General features: G+C 25.1%; 1 protein-coding gene across 1 annotated transcript; it reads right to left on the bottom strand.

The window, feature by feature from the left end:
* Nucleotides 1–16,220: 16,220 nt before the first annotated feature.
* Nucleotides 16,221–17,210, bottom strand: LOC107932855 (ethylene-responsive transcription factor TINY-like). The gene has a single exon (NM_001327356.2). The coding sequence runs from the start codon at nt 17,011–17,013 to the stop codon at nt 16,294–16,296; it is 720 nt and encodes a 239-aa protein (NP_001314285.1). The 5' UTR covers nt 17,014–17,210; the 3' UTR covers nt 16,221–16,293.
* Between the last annotated feature and the right edge of the window lie 1,218 nt (nt 17,211–18,428).

The raw sequence follows: 18,428 nt of genomic DNA, 5'->3' as shown, positions 1-18,428 counted from the left end.
AACCGGGCATTAACTCGATTGTGAAATCACCAAAAACTCATTTATTTTAAAAAGTAATAAATATTTCCGTGAGGACGTTTATCTATCAATCGGATTCCAATTCAATTGCAAAATCACCAAAAACTATTTTTTACAAAGTATTAAATATTATTGTGAGGATAGTTTTGTCCTATTTATATATTTTTATACAAAATATATATAGAAAAATATATACACAATAATATCTGTACTTGACTTAGTGCCAACGACAAGGCTGATGCCCCGAGATATTTGAGGTATGAAGTACAAGTCTCACGTTATGCAAAATTTGCGAGTTTTCTTAGTTATTTGGTTTAATACTTGTATGATTAAATGTATTAGAACCCAAATTACTTGAAATAAAAGTAAGAGACTAAATTTTAAACGTAGAAGAGTACAAATATTTGGAGTATATTTTATCTTTTTTTATATTAACATTTTATAAAAATATTTGTCATATAATTTTTCCCATGCATCGTGATTATACTAGATTCTAGTTTATATTAACTTTGTTAAGGACTTTACAAATACCATATATATATATATATATATTACAAATAAATTTGGACAATATAAACACGTGATAAAACTTAAACCTAAAATAACATTTACGTATAATAGATTCTAACCTAAACAGTTAAAATTATAAAACTTCTAACTTTTGCCAACTTTTTTATTGAATATTTCTATCAATTTTTTTTATTGAATATTTCTATCAACTTTAATGACAGAGAATACAATATATATTTCTCTTACCATGTTAAATCATATTTTATGTTAATTTTGAGCTGTTTATATATTTATGCTATTATATTGTATTCCACATGGTAAAAGTATATTAGTAATTACTTAACTTTGGATAAAATAATAAAATAATTATTAAATTTTTTAAAAAATAATAAATCAGCTAGTAACGTTATTGAAAAGTGACAAATCAATAATTCACTAACATTTTCTATTATAAACTTAACGGAAAAGGTAAAGTGACTAGTTAAATTGCAACGTTAGACATGAGGAGCCGAAGGGTCTCAATTTTATTAGGCCATGTTACCTATTCCGTTAGGCCTATAATAGTAAATGTTAGTGGGTGATTGATTTGTTACTTTTCGATAATATTAGTAACTGGTTTTTTTATTTTTCTAGAGTTTAGTGATATTGAGTTCTAACTTTTCAAATTTAGTGACAATTTTATTATTTCAATCAAAATTGAGTGATTGTCGATCTACTTTATCCTATTCCACATCGTGTTTATTCGTATTTTCGTTTCAAATTAATTTCATATCACATTCATTATTAATAAATATTTTATTTTGAGAATATTATTAATAAAGATTTAATTTCACAATAAATTTACAAATTTTGACAAATTGCCTTTGATTATTGGAACTTTAATCTACAAATTTTTTGGCCATTATTTCATTTAATTTAATTATCAATTTGAAAGCAAAATTGAATTATTGCTTAATAGTTGATTCTAATGGGATTTATTATTATTTATACAAATCTAACAATGCCTTTATAATTTGCTTTTGCCCTTTTGTTTAACCAATATTTGGAAGTTTTGCTAATTTCTAATCCATTATTACACTTAATTTTGGAAAGTTTTCATGTGAATCAAAACGATCCCTTGGTCAACGGAACATGTTGTTCACGTCTTTAGGCTTTAATCATGTCAAGAATTCGACAGATAATTGAATTCATCGTGCTATTAATTTATCGATCTAACTGGTTTAATTAATTAAATTAAAATAATTATTAAAAATTTTAAAAAATAGTTCAATCGATCCGTACCAATTCTCCAATCAACTAATTTAATATTTTTCTCTAAATCAATACTTCAATTGGTGACTGGTTGGTATATATTAGTTTTCTTGCCCATGCCATGGGTAAATCCTTAAACCAATATCGCATTAATTATGTAATTTCACTGGCCTAGTCATTAGTGAAGGGAAGACAAGGACTTTGCCCTCTATGGTTAAAGGGGAAATTTTTAGTTTTTGTCCTCCCAAATATTAACGATTCACTTTTAAGTCTTTTAGTCTTTTTGATAAATTGGAATTTTATTTTTAGCCCCTCACAAAATACAATTATGTATTTTAATTCCTTTTATAATATTGTTTTTCTAGTTTTACTTCCTTCAACATTTTATAAATTTTCTAGAGCCCCTACACAAAGTTCTTGACTTTGTCTTTGCCATTAAATTTCAATTCAAATAGGACGTGAACCACATTTAAAGCATACGGATCGAATTATCAATATATATATATGTAATTATTGTATGAATAACTTAGATCGAATGTGTTAAAAAAGAAAAAAGAAAATAACTCTCATAAAATTTAATAGACGCTATTTTTTAACACATTAGATCTAAATTATATATGCAACATGTTTGCAATTTGGGGTACGTATTTTAAACATGCTTCATATCACATGCTAAATGGCATTTAACGCCTGAATTGATAGAGTGGCTAATAGAATGATCTAATTGATAAAATATCAATACTTTGAAAATTCAATTAAAATATTTTCTGAGTTTAAAAAGCAATTTAGAATCTACATTTGATGATTTGAAGATGTTTGGTAAAACTAGGTTTAAATATGTCATAGGTTTTTATACTCTTCTAAAAATTAGAATTTAGACCCTATACTTTTATTTCTAAGAATCTAGTCACTCTACTTTTCAGATTGCAATATTCAAATTTAATAGTTAGATCGTTGTTGTTTTTTTGTTAAAATTTGTTAGCCTAACATTTTGAAATAAAATAAAAAATACTTATTTGATAATCATATAATTAAAAAATAGCATTGTAATGAAACTAAATTTAATAAAATAATTTTAACAGTGTTAACAGTTGTACCTGAATTTAAAATTTTTAAAAATAAAGAGGCTAAATTTCTAAAAATAACAATGTATAAAGACTAAATTTCAAATTTTTAAAAAGTAGAAACGTATTATATATTTTAATCGTAAAACTGACCCTACGAGGAAAGTAGCTTTTGAATGGGGCCATAATTTTCATTTAATCGTAATAAAAGCCCACAATTTTATTGGTTTTTTTTCCAATCATTCAAGCCCAAATAAAGAAAACTCCAAAACCAAAGTTGTCACAGATCAAAACATGTTACTTAATAAGACAGCCGCAAATCTTGAAGAAACCTGTCGAGAAGGTGGGACCTACTTTCTGAGTTTCAACTGTAGAAATATTAATGGGTTTAGTTGAGTGAATTTGAAAAATAAAATGATTTGGTTAAAAATATAAGTTTAAAAATAGGTTTTAACAAAAAAAATATATGTTTAGAAAATGGATTGAATTTCAGATAAAAATTTTTTGGTTCGGGTTTGGTTTGAATTTGCAATATAAAAAATCTTTGCTGTTTTTTCATATTTTACTATTGTTTTTTCACTTTTTGTCACTGTTTTATTATTTTATTATTATATTATAATTATTTCATTGTTAATGTTTGCATATTATATAATATATGTTTTATTGTTAATTTTATTATTATTTTAGAGGTATTTGCTTATTAAGTTATATTTTATTTTAGTGTTATTTAAGTATAAAGATTTTTCATTTATTTTTAATTTGTTAAAAATATTTATTTTAATATTTTTAATGTATTTAGTGTATCATATATTTTTAAAAATATTATATAAAAAATAAAATTTTAAAAAATTAACACAAACAAATCAAATAAAATATAAATTTAATATTTTTATTTGGATTGAAAAATTTAAACTTATTTTTAAATTAAACCGAACTTAAACCTACTAACCAAACTTAAAATTTTATTAACACCCATCCCATCCATCATCATCTCTACTCTAACGGGTACCAGCCTGAAAGGCATGCAATCAAGAAAATGGGATGTATAAACAATGGTTTCCGTAGCTACGCCTACGCCTGTGTGTGTGTGTGAATTTTAGTAAAAACAGGGGTCAATTATATTTCCATTAAGAGGTGGTCAAAAAGCAATAATATTATTATAATACAGTACAGTTCTCGAGAAGATTCGAAAGCAAAGAAAGAGTCGGAATCGACTCAACAACAAAATCGAACCAACCCTGACTTGGAAGTCAGCAAGCGGCATTAATCGAAAGGTTAAAAATGTTTTGAAACAAAATATGAGACCTCCCTTCACTATGGGAGAAAATTGCAACCCAAGAGGGTGTTTATGTCGCCCCACCGGCAACTTGTCGAGCCGTAACCACTCACACTTGATATTTTTGCTAAGAGACGACTCCTGTGATTTTGTCAAGGCGTTGAGTAGACTTTTACATGGTCTAATAGTTAATTTTAATATTCACCCGAAAAATAAAAAGATTTGAATAAAAATATAAATTTAAAAAATAAAATTTATATAAAAAATAGACTAAGTATGAGGTAAATTTTTTTATCCAAATTTGACTCAATTCAAACTTAAAATAAAAATTATTTTACTATTATTTTATCACTGTTAAATATGTTTTTCACTATCATGAATTTGTAATTTAGAATTAGATCATTAATTGCTAGGGTGACGTGCAGTGGCTAGAGTGGTGCCGACAGTAACAGTTGATTGCTTAGTTTTTTTTCACCTTTCAACGCCTGCACCGCCCTTTGCTTCGTATCTTGGATAGTGACAGCTTATTACTCGTCACCGCCCATTGCACGGTCCCCGGCGGTGTCGCGGCCTCCCCGTGCTACCGCTTCATCATAAAAAATTGATTGATTACACACCATGTGATCTCCTTTTTATTCACTTAATACTTTTTTCTCTCTTAATTTTAACTCTTTTCCTATTTTATTTTATCTTGCATGTAATTTTTTTAAGTTTAATGATTTTGTTCACAAAGTCTTGGCATTGGTTAGTGCGGAAATTTTGGACACTAAATATTCATATAATAATTGTGTTGTGTGAGTTTTCAGTCTCAACATATATGTATATCATGTATGGATTTTATTTTAAATTTTGATTGGCTTTTGTCTATTATAAGGATAGTAATGGAACAGGACGAAGGTGGATATCGCTAAATCCATTACCGCTCAACAATTAGCATAAATTGCTCCATTATAGATGCATAATCTTGAAAATTACTATCACTTCCATAGGTGTTGGATGCATCCACTCTCGCTCCACTTCAATTTAATTTTTTTTCTATTTATCTTTAATATTTTTAAAGTCAAGTAAACATTTAAACATATTTATTAAAAAAATATTTAAATAAGAAATACATGAATTTTTCAATGATACATTATTACGTTTTTATTCTTTTAATAGTTATATATGTACAAAGATAAAATGATAATTTTACATAGTGAAGCAACACAAGCAATTACCATAACTGCTCTATACCCACTGTCCAAAAGAGAAAGATTTACCCTACCTTACCTTGCATCCATTTTCTTTTAAATGAAGTAAATCAATTCAAAATATATCTGATTGTTCGAGTTTTGCCATTCCTAATTTATTATGTTTTTTACTACTTTAATTTTTCGATATAATTGCTTGAAGAGACATGCATTTATACTTAGAAAACAACCGAGACAATGTTAAAAACGTGACAAAACCATTATATTAGATGATAAGTTTAATAGCAATGTATGTGTATATACAATTATATATTTATTGGAAATGGTAATATAACAAAAAAATCCTTAAACTAATACACTTTATTCAATTAAGTCTTTATGCTTTTCTTTAAACATATAATATTTTTTAATTTTTTATTCATGAGAGTATTTGATTTTTTAACTATAAGCAAATATACATTTGAAGAAACTCAAATACCTAAGTTATAAACAATGTTATTGAGATATGAAACTATATTAAAAGGATTTAATTTAAATTATTAATTTTTAAAGGATTCCAAATGCAATTTATTTGTTTCAACCAAGGGAGCCCTGAATTATATTAAATTAATAAAAGTATTTATACTTTAATTAAAATTACAAACTTTTGTGGATAAAAACCAAACAACAAAAGCTTATTTAATTATTGGAACAATATAAAGGCTTACTTAAATAAAGTATATTAATTTAAAGACTTTGTTTAATATATCAACTTGTTAGAAAAATATATTACCAAATAAAATCATGTAATAAAAATATGATATTTGTAATGAACCTTAATTTAATAAAATAAATTTAACAATATTATTTGTTTTTTTAAATTCAAAAAGTAAAGACGCTAAATTTTCAAAAATTAAATTAAAAATTGTTATAATAAATGTTGATAATGGCGATAGAACGATCACAAAGCAATGAGAAAATAAAAATAAGAACACACAAATTTTACATAGAAACCCTTTCAGAAAAAAAACTATGACAGAGGAGGAGAAATTCATTAATATTGAAAAATAAATGATATAAGAGGAGTTTCGACTATATCTATTTAAGAGTTGAAAAACTCTGTTCTAATAGGAGTTAAGAGGAGTTTCGACTACATCAAATAGAAGAAAAACCTTGCCCTCGATACTTCGCCCCTACAGATCTCCTTAATTCAAGTCACACAAACTCTTAACAAAAATATATAAAAAAATATATAGGGACTTGAAACCTATTCTAACCTCAAAAATATGGTAGAAAAAAAAGAAAAATAATGATAACTAAAGACTTTATTTATAAGTGGAGGCATTGCAGTCGTTAATACTTCAAATCAAATTGATATGATTAGAGAAGCTACTGTTAATCAAACTTTAGTAACAAATAAACAGTTGCTTAATTGTTTCCTTTATTTCCTTTTTAAGATAAGGCCAAATATTTAAAGTTGTATTTCCTTTTCTGATAAAAGCATTAATTGGTAATGATTATTGTTTTTTTTAATTTGATGTTTAATTAGATAATTAAGGGTTTTGATTATTCTAATAATTCAACATAATTTATGGGTTAATATACCTTGGTTTTATTTTTTAATGTGGTAAAAGGATAAGGTCTAAAAATTTTTTTTGGGTCTAAATTAAATTATAAATTTTAATAAGAGTTAAAACGTGATTTCACTATTGTATTAACTAATATTTTTATAATTTTTAAAAGATTAAATTAAAATTTTATCATTTTTGGAATCAAAGTATAAATTTACCATAACTAAATTATAATTAAAGGGTAGAAATTATAATTTACTAAATTTTTTTTGGAAGGGCAAGGCCCCTACGTGCCCTTCTCCGGCCTCCCCCGATGTGATACTCAATTTTTTTTATTCAATTTTAATATCTAAATTTGGCCTCCGTAAGCATAAAATGATACATGAGACAAATAATGTTGACTTTTTTTGTTGGTTCAATGAAATAATTGAAAGATGCCAATGGTGACATCATCATTTGTCATCATCTAAAAATTATATATAATAAATATTTTATGTAAAAAAAATAAATAGAAAGTTATGTGAATTAATAAATATTTTAATAAAAATTACTTAAAAATTAATTTTTTATAAAAAACACTTTATTTATAAAACATTGTAAAGATTATAAATTTTTGATTTTATTTGTTTTTTTATGAAACTTTATTTTTCATATATATTTTAAATTTTAATGTACATGTTTCTATTAATAATTTTATTTTTTAGATTTTAGATTTTTTTTTAAATATTTGGATGATGTTGTCATTGTGATCATCATTGTCATATATCAAATATTGGATTAACCATGTGTCAAATATTCTTTAGGCAATATGAAAAAGTTAACACCATTTGTCTTAAGTACCATTTTATATAACAGGAACTAAACTCAGATATGAATTTGAACAAATAAAATTAAATGCCACATTAAACATTAAAGTTAAATTTATATATCAAATTGTACATTAAAAAAATTTAGTAATGAATTTTAAAATTTAATAATATGAAAATTGCATGTTATTCGTTAATCTCTTGTTTTAAAAGGAAAAAAATGAAAATATTTAATTTTGTGAGATTATAATGAAAATATTTATAAAAGGTAAAAAATAAAATAATATTTATAACTATCTTTACTAAAATTTATAAGTACCTTGTTCCGCGCTAAAATTACAACTTAAGAAAAATATTTTTAATGAATCATTCAAGGAAATCCTTTCAATTGGTGTGGATTTTGTTATACTATACGTTAATAATAACAGTAGGAATAATCGCAAAGCAATAAAAAGGAAAATAAGAACACATAGATTTTATAAAAACCCCTTTATCGGGAAAAATTATGAGTAGAGAAGGAGAAATTCATTAATGTTGTAAAACAACGATAAAGAGGTTTTCGACTACACAGGTTTTAAGAGTTAAACAACATTGTTATAATCAATGTCTAATAGAAGAAGCATAGTCTTATACGGATTTAACTTGTTCAACCATCGGTCTTTCGCCCCACAAATCTCCAAATTTGCCTCTCTATTTTATTTATTTAACAAGTGAGTTGTGCCTCAAACTTTTCAATCCGAATCAAACGAGATTTGAGTCACGCAACTCTAACAAATTTATTTAGGAATTAAAAAAAATGTTTTTTTTTTATAATTTTGGGCCATAATAATTATTATGATAACCAAAAAGTAAAATTTCCCAGGTGTCATTTTGTTTTTGTCTTTGGGGATTCAAACCAAAATGTTATGATGAGATGCTAAATGATTCAATATACTTTATGAACAATAAGATTTCCTTTTTCTTTTTTTCTTTTTTAGCCCTTAATTCTTAATTGGGTTTTAATCAACAATGCTTTTAATGTTTAATTGATAAATAATTTATACTAAAATTATGTATTAAATGCAATAATTGAAAGAACAAAAAAGAAAATTATGGCCAAATATTATTTAATTAAAAGTTTAAATGCATAATTGATGCATATGAGTATAAATATAAGTAATCATGTTCAAATATTTTGAGTAATTTAATATTTTTTAAAATAGGTTTGATAATTTAATATAAATTTTATTTAATAAAAAGGTGTTGAAATTTATAAGTAGGTCCAAAACCCAACATGAAAAGTATCCTTGAGAAGCTTGTTATTGAAATTAAAATTATGAACCACACAATACCACCATAGTTTAAAGGAATATCCAAAGTGTTTATCTTTTGATAAGTGTTACCTTTGAATTTGCTTTACTTTTTCGGTTTTGATCCCTATACTATACTATGCTAAAATTTAAATTTAAATTTAAATTTAAAATTTTATATTTCAATTTTTGATATGATTTGATATTTATCTAATATAATGTCATTAGTATTAACACCAATCTTTCTTAAAAAAATTATTCCAAATTAAGATTAGTTTGAAGAGGTGTTTTTAAGAACAAATCTACATTAGCATTTTAATCGAAATAGTTAAGGGTGTTAATTGATTAAATTAACTAATGTTGTTATAAATGTACAAAAACCAAATTTTTTCCCGAAAAAGTATAGGAACTAAATCTAAAATTTATACATAGTAAGGAATTAAATCCATAATATGACTAAAGATATTATATACCTAACACAAATTATATTCTAAATAAAATATAGAACTAAACCTCAAATTTAAACTTGTTAAAGTGATCAGAACCGTGATATATTTGGAAATAAGTTGGAGCTATCATGATTGTCCCTAATATTTACGGTATAACAAAAAATTTAAATATTTGATACCATTCAATCTATTTTTCGTGGATTTATATATTGTAGATTCACCTATTAGATTTATTATTCGATGTTAATTCATGGTGCATATGAATGTGAGCTAAAGCATATTAATTAGCTAAATCGACTTTCATTCGAACACAAAATTTTATTATCAAAATTTGAGTTGCTTAGAAGAATAAGATTTAATTTCAATATGTAATATTATAAAATGTAATAGAAGAATTTTAACGGTATTAACAATTGCAATTAAAATTTTAAATCCAAAAAGTAAATCGACTAAAATCTTAAAGAGTAAATTTGAATAATTTAATAATTCTTAAATATTTTATATAGAATTTTTAGGTTATTTCCACTATTTTAATTAGAATCCGATTCGATTTGGATCACCGATTTTTAAACTTGTAATTCATAAATTATTCAAAACCTCGGCAGGGATCAAATTTTTGGTTTCTCAATTTTTCTTGCTTATAGTTGTAAGTATCAATTAAAGGTTATATTATTACTGCTTTGAGAAAGTTTTTTCATTTTTTTAATTAAAAAGTGTATTAATTTTTGTAAGGAGCTTACAAGTACAAACATTATATGTTTGGTTAATTAGAACTACAATCAACTTAACATAAAGCACGAATTCCGCAAAAAAGAAAAGTACAAAGCATGATGAATTGAAAACGGAATATGTTTGGATTTAAGCTGTTATAAATTTGGATAAAATCTAAATATGACGAGACTTAAACTCAAAATAATTTGGAGAAGAATTCACGCATAACGAGATTTGAATTTAAATTCTCAAGGGCTTAGGGTAAAAGACGTAAAAAAAAATTTAAGGGTCAAAAATGAATTAAAATTTTTTGGGGGCCAAACTACAATTTACTACTATACCAACTTATCATTTCCTAAAAACTAAAGGGACTATATAAGAACTTTTCATCTTTGGGCGAAAGCCACTTGCTGCCCTTCCCTCCCCTCCCCTTACCCAACGTCTCAACCTTTAAATGCTTATACTTTTTTTTTTATTTTAAATGCTTTAATATTAATTATATATATTTAAAATAAAATAAAAAGTCATTGTAAATATTAGGATCTCTTTTATCTTAACTCGTGATTAAAGGTTCAATTCTCGCCTTAAGTCATATAAAATATCTTTCAATTTATATTATTAGGCACTGAATGTGATTGGCTAATTTAAGGCTAAAAGGGACAATGCCTTATTTTGAAGTGTCAAAAATCCCACTTCACCTAACGTTTTGAGACTTTCAAAACAAGACAATCTATAATCTATTTTAAATACAATAATTAAGAACTAAAGAAGATAATTAAAAGAGTGATAGTTTTCATAATTTGTCTTCTAATGCACTCCAAGCTTAGTAATAGTTGCAACAATACAGGTTGAATTGAGAACCGAGTAATATACTAGTTTAGATAAAAGATTAAATCGATTTTGAACGAATTTTTCGAAATTGTTTGAATCGAGTTAAATAATTCAACTGAACTAATTGAAATGGTTTTATTTAATTTTTAATGAATTTTAATAATTTAATTAATTAAAATTAAAATAAACGATTCAACCGGTTGAATAAAGATTTAGCGATTTGATTGATTGGACTACTAGTTTAAATTTGAAAACATCGAGGAACATTTTTTTAAATCCATGATTATTGAAAATTTTAAGTCGGATTAGACCAACTGGATAAAAAATCGACTGAGATGTCAATTTGGATAAAAGGCTGAACCGACTTTGAATTAATTTTTGAGCGAATAGTTTTGAATGGATTGCATCGGACTAAAAACTAATTGAATCGATTTTCTTTATTTAAAAAATATATACTTAAATTTTTATAAAAAAATCAATAATTTATTTAATTAAAATCGAACTAATCGATCAAATCAAAAATCAATGATTTGACTAATTCTATTATTAAAAAACCTTTTGAAAATTTTAAGTACATGATTACTAAAATTGTGAGTTGAATATTTTATTAGCAGATCACATGGCTATTGATTAATGTATTCGAATTTTGTTTCTAGGATTTCAGAAAAAAAAGTAAATTAATAATTAAAAACCAAGAAAAGCCCACAAGAAGAAATTAATTTCATTCAATAAAATATGAAAAATGTGGCATGGAAAACTCATTTCATCACAGCTACCGTATATAAATAGAGTTAAAAGGTTTGGCGAGTGTCTTATAAAATATTTTATAAAATAAATATTAAAAAAAAAAAGAGAGACACGTAACAAAATTTTAAAATGACTTGTAAAATTAGAAAAAAATATTATCAATATACTAATTACTAATCCAAATTATTCCTCGTCCGACTTTTTTTCTATTAGTATGTAAAGCGTGGACATATATAAATTACTAATAAATATAAAGGTAAATTACACCCATGGTCACTAAACTATTCGTAAGTTTATATTTTAGTCACTTAACTTTAAAAACTTATAAAATGATCATTGAACTATTTGAATTTTTTCATTTAAGTCACTGAGTTAAGTTTCTTCTTTTTCCTCTTCTTTTTTTAAGTATGACTAGTAAGCTCCAAGCGACTATTTGGCATTCGATACAATGGATTAGTACTCATCGACAAATAAAAGAATATACCTTAGATCCAAGTCAATCTAACTTTCAGTCTTGAAGATTGGAGAAAAAAAATTGTTTAGATTTTAGTTCACAAATTCATGATATTTAAAACTGTTTCATGAAAAAAAAACTGAATTTTAAAAGAGAAGGGGACGAAGAGCTTTTGATTGGTGCAGACGATGAGCACAGATAAGGCCATACAACAACGACTTCAGTATCTCGGTAACTTAAATGAAAATTTTTGAATAATTTAATGACCATTTTGTAAATTTTTGAAGTTGAATGACCAAAACGTAAACTTTCTAATTGTTTAGTGACCTTTTGTTGAATTTACCCTAGATATAACAAGTTCTAATTTTACACATTTATATTTAAAAAATTAATTTTTGGAAGAAAAAAATTGAATGATTGTTTTTGACTGAAGGCATATAAAAATGTCATATGATAAATATATTGATATTGAGTATGAATTAGATAAAAAATTTTAATAATTATATTTATTTTCATTTTTTAAATTATTTGATAATGTGTTTTAATTACAGTGGTTGAGGTAAATTAATTATTTTTTTATTTTTTATTTGAATTATTTAATATAATTTAAATATATTAATTTATCAATTCAAATATTATAATAGAAAATATTCAAATCATTATTAAAGTATTTTTAATTTTTAGTTTATGTAATTAATGCAAAATAATATTATTAAAAATAATAACTAATTAACATAATTAATTCTAATATTAATTAAGTGATGATTAAGATGATTAGAATTCTATTCAAATAATAACTCTATTTTACACTGACAAAATTAGCACAACTTATTTTTTAATTCAAAATTTTGAATTAATAATTGTATTTATAATTATATTTAAATTTTTTTAATATTTTATACGTAGATTTCTATTAACTCTATTTTAAAATTAGCACAATATTTTTAAATAATAATTATAATTTAAATTATAATTATTTTTAAATGTGCAATTCTCATAACTTCAACTTTTACTTTGATTATTACAATTATTTTTAAATGTGAAAAAAAATCACAAATCTGCAACGCAAACCCTAATTTCTGTGCATCTTTATTTTATTACAAATTAATCTACATTGATACTACGTACAATGAATTTGCCTTATTCCTCCTGTTAATAATTGATTATTTAATTTCACCACTTCATTTTTTCATTATTTTCGGCTTTAAAATGACACCTAGATTTTTTTTTATAAATACCCTTGGAATCTGAAATTTAATTTAATTGATTCATTCAATTGCTAATTAAATTTGCAACCTTAAAATTAAAATAATTAAAAAAATAAATAAATACAAAATTTTGTGTTGTTTACACTGTTAAATTTGTTTTATTGTATTTCGAATTTAATTTAATTGATCCATTAAAAAAATTTACATCTAGACTTAATTTAATCGGTCGATACTAATCTTAGACTAATTATTGAAAAAATATTCTTCTTCTTCATAATTTTATCTGTTTGATGTTTATCTTATGAATTTGAAAGTATTAAATATATTGGGGTTTAATCATTATTTAGGAGGTTGCACAGTCTTTAAAGCAGAGTTCGAGAAATTTTAGATGGCCTTCTGGTTATTCTTAACAAAAGTATCAAAAGGGCCATTATTCAAACAAATAACCTTGAAGTGGTCAAAACTTTACATAGCAATGCAATGGTAGATTCAAGAATCATGGTGCTCAGGAAGATTCAATAGATAACAAAAACTGAAGGGCAATGGAAGGTAAGATTCATTCCTAGAGAATGTAATCTAGTTGCTGATTGTCTAATCAAGTTGAGCTTAACTTTAAGGTCAAGGCTGCAGATTTTTTATGTTGCACCGATCTAGGTCTCGGAGTTCTTTCAACAAGACAAAATTAGTGGCGTATTTACTTAATTTACTTTGATTTTTTTTCTTTATTTACCCCACACACACAAAAAAAAAAGTATTAAAGGTTTTTTTTCCCCTTAAATTTTCTATTGACGAATCTTTCAATTTGTACTTTCCCAACATTTTTCAATATAAAAAGCACATCAATTAATTAATGTAATTTTGATCCAAATTAAAAGTTATTATCTCTGTTCCAGTAAATTTATTTTTAAATTCTTTAATTAATTAAATATTGCAAAAAACATATTTAAAAACTATTTCGTTAAAAATCTTTATAATATTTTTATTTATAATAAAATTTAAAAAATAAAAGGTCAAAAATGAAAAAAATTTACAGCTAAAAAATTAAAATGTGATAACTTTAATTACATAAAATTTTTAAAATTTTAGGTTTAAACCTTATCATATCATGATTTTTTAAATTTATTTTAATTTAAATCTCGTTGAATGTGATTAATGTTTAAATTTAAATTTATTTTAATTTAAATATATCTTAATTACCAATCTAATTATATGTGGTAATAATTAATTTACTTGTACCCTCTTAAAAATAATAAAATAAAATAAAGATTTGGTTTTCAGAAATCAGGGTGTTGTAAGGTAATAAGAAATCAATTAATAAATAAATCAAACAAAATCACATCGTTAATCGAATGTGAAAATTTTGACTTTAGCCTTTTAATAATTCAATTAAAAGTCTCGAAGATTGAAAAACTAAAAAAATCATATCAGCTTTAATTACTCCTCACACTTGTCAATCCTAAAATCAACATAACCTTAATCAAACTACATCATTCAATATACAAATTTATTTTAATTTAAGTTAATTTTTAGTTTAATCTTGAAATTTAATAATTTTTTTCATTTTGAATTCCGTTAAAATGTGATGAGTTGAAAATTTAAAAAATATAATACATATTTTAATAAAATTTAAGGTGATAAAGTGACATCATACTTTAACAAAATCTAAATTTAGGGACTAAATAAGAAAAAAAATATTTAATTTAGATACTATTATGGACCTAAAAAAATTCAAAGACTAAATATTATTTTAGCCCATTTAAATTTTAACATAAACATAAATAGTAAAAATAGTGCTAATGTGTTGATTGAATTTTAGCTTGATCGGCATCGATATTGTTGTTAGTACAAGAGGACGTGAGTTTAAGTGCGTTGAAGCGCATTATCCTGCTATTTAAGGGTTAGGGAGAGATTATAGATAATTTTAGATATCATATAAAAAAGAATAAATATAATAAAAACTTATAACGAGATTAATGTTTAAAAAAAATAACCTGATATCTTTAACTTTTTCCTTTTAATTTATTGAAAAAGTGAAAAGAAAAAAAAATAAATTCTTCTCCAAGCTTTGTGACTTCTTTTTTGATCTTCTTATAAATAATTATTGTTCGTGTTTCTTTAAAAAAAAAGTACAAAAACAAAAACCAATCAAAGCAAAACAATTGTATGCCAAAAAGCTCAAAGTTTCTAGCATTATCCTTATGGACCACATTGCTAAAACATCAAATATCTCTAACCATAACTCTTCGTAACCAAGCAAGGTATATATATATATATATATACATATATATATTTGATGCATTAATAATATATAAATATATGATACTCATAAATTAAATCATGTTATATGGTTAAAAGAAATTCATACAACATGACATAATTTAATTTAAGGGATCAAATATACATGAGGGCAATTTGGTCAAAAAGCATACTTTTTATTTATTTATTTAAGATTATGCACTAATGACTCGATGGAAGTATATGGGGCAATGTTTTTTGAACGAAATATGAGATTTTTTTCCCCGATCTTGTCAAACTCTAACATTGATATACTTTTTTAATGGAGGTTGAAGTTAAATTATAATTTTTTTGTGAGCCTTATATATTAATTTATGATTTATTACTTTTGAAAGGATTAAATAAAAAAAATATTTTTATATAAAATGTAATTTTACCGTACAGTAACTTTTAAGGACAGATTTTCTATTAAGGGTCAAGACCGTTGTTTGCCCCTCTAAAATTTCCCATATTTGTTTAAGCAATCATATTAATTATAAAAGCAAATTATTATGGACTCGGTAATTAAGCATGGTTAAAAGTAAGCAAAATTTAATGAACAAATTGATTAAAATTTTTAATTGAAAATCTTAAAAGAATTTAAATTTTTTTAATTTAAATACTAAATTTCAAAATTTTTCATAGACTAAGGACATAATTTGACCTTAATGATTCCATGGTAAAGGACTAAACCCATTTGTAATTGTATTTTCTTGCATTTGCATTGGAATTTCATCCCCGAAATACCCATTATTATCTTCATAATACCAAGGCATGCCACTGGGATTCAACAGCCACCCGTCAACCGGGTCCATGCACACGAACTCGGTCCCTGACTCAACAGATTCGTAACTTGTCCCTAAACTCGGCAACTCCACTATCTGGCTCAGCTCCTCAGGTGTCGACACTTCATCCATGTTCATCGATGACGAAGACGAAGAAGACAAAAACGACGTCGTAGCATCGACGTTGTTATTAGTATTATTACTTAAAAACTCCATTGCGGCTGCTTTAGCGGCGGCGGCTTGGACATCACGGGGAGAGTTAGAAACCGGACGCGGCAACAACTCAGCGAATTCAGGGAAGTTGAGGATCGCCGAGTTACCCTTGATGCTCAACGCGGCAACGTCGTGAGCACGTGCAGCCATTTCCGGCGTCGAGAAAGTACCTAACCAGATCCGGTTCTTCTTTCGGGGCTCACGAATTTCGGATACCCATTTACCCCACGCCCGCATTCGGACCCCACGGTAAACCGGATGTTTACTAATACTATCCCTCGGACGACGCTTTTCGGGTATCGGGTCAGTTCCCGATCTCTGTTTACCATCATAAGACTTATTGCTGCGAGTGATCAACTCAGTTTCAGAGTTTGGTGAGTCAGCCATTGCCTTTTTTTAACAAACAAAAATTCAATATAATGCTAAATTACTACGTAAATCATGCAAGTTTCTATGAGTTTATGAAGACAAGAAATGCAGTTAGGTTTTTTTTTTTCTTGGTGGATTTTCTAAGAGAGGAAAAAAAAAACAGGAAATGAGAGGAAAGAGAGAAAGGAAAGAGAGGGAAAGTGGAAGGAAACAACGAAATTTGAGGCAAAACGTGGGCGTTTTATAAGTAATTTTCTCACGGTAATATAACGGACCAACTCGACCGACCATGGATTTTTAAAAATATCTCGGTGATTTAAATAATGATTTGTTTAATACCAATAATAATAACAATAGTATAGTAATTATAATAAGGGTTAAATCTTAGAGTTATCCCTCAATTTTGGTCTAATATTTAATTTTATACATAAAATTTTGATTTGATTTAATTCTAATAAATTATTAACATAGTTATAATTGATATAACACATCATTTTATGTTTTTATATATTATATACATAGATAATTATATTTATCTAATATAAAAATAAATTGATATTTTTATCTATTTACATGTGTATAATTGAATCAATAAATTTCATGTATCAAATTGCACATTACATCAAAAATCATGTATAATTTTGAGATTATCCCTAATAATAATAGTAATTAATAATGATTTATTCAAAGGTAAAAGTACCTTGGAGATCCCTGTATTATATGGATAGGATCAAATTAGTCCCTATACTATTAAAATTAATCAAATAAGTCCAATTGTAATAGAGTTAACATTTATTGTATACAAAATATATACTGTTTCTCAATTGCAGTTCAATTCCAAACAAAAATTCCAAACAGAATATTTCATTTACAGAATTATAAAAACTTCAAAAATATTATCTTTTTTAAACAGTAAACGTTAACTCTATTATAAATTGACCTAATTTGATTTTTTTAGTAGTACGTGGATTAATTGATTCATTTAATAATAGAGGGACCTCTTAAGTACATTCACATTTATTTATATCTCGACTAGCGAGTTTAATAGTATGATATAACATAATTTGGTAATTTTTCAATTTGGTTTTTAGATTTTTTTTGTCAGTATTAATCTTAGAATTTAACCATGAACTTGAATTCCATTTAGGCGTGATGATGCGACACTTTCGTAAAGTGCCATATTATCACCTATATATAATCTAAAAAAATACAAAAAACTTTAACGAAATCTAATTTTAAAAGTTCCACGTCATCACAATGCTACATCATCACCTATATATTTTAAAGTGCCACATCATCATACTTTAACGAAATTTAATATTAGTGACCAAATTGAAAAATGTTATGTTTCGAGACTAATATGAAAAAAAATGTTAAATTTGGGGACTAGATTTTACATTATGCTTTTTTAACCATTTTGTTGACCTCAAAGC

This window comes from Gossypium hirsutum, chromosome A08 (genome assembly GCF_007990345.1).
Source record: "Gossypium hirsutum isolate 1008001.06 chromosome A08, Gossypium_hirsutum_v2.1, whole genome shotgun sequence".
NCBI lineage: Eukaryota > Viridiplantae > Streptophyta > Magnoliopsida > Malvales > Malvaceae > Gossypium > Gossypium hirsutum.
Note: the sequence above shows the minus strand (reverse complement) of the source record. Positions and strands in the feature narration are given on the sequence as shown.

Excerpts from the sequence above, each read along its gene's own strand:
- LOC107932855 (NM_001327356.2), bottom strand. The coding sequence starts at position 17,013 with ATGGCTGACTCACCAAACTCTGAAACTGAGTTGATCACTCGCAGCAAT.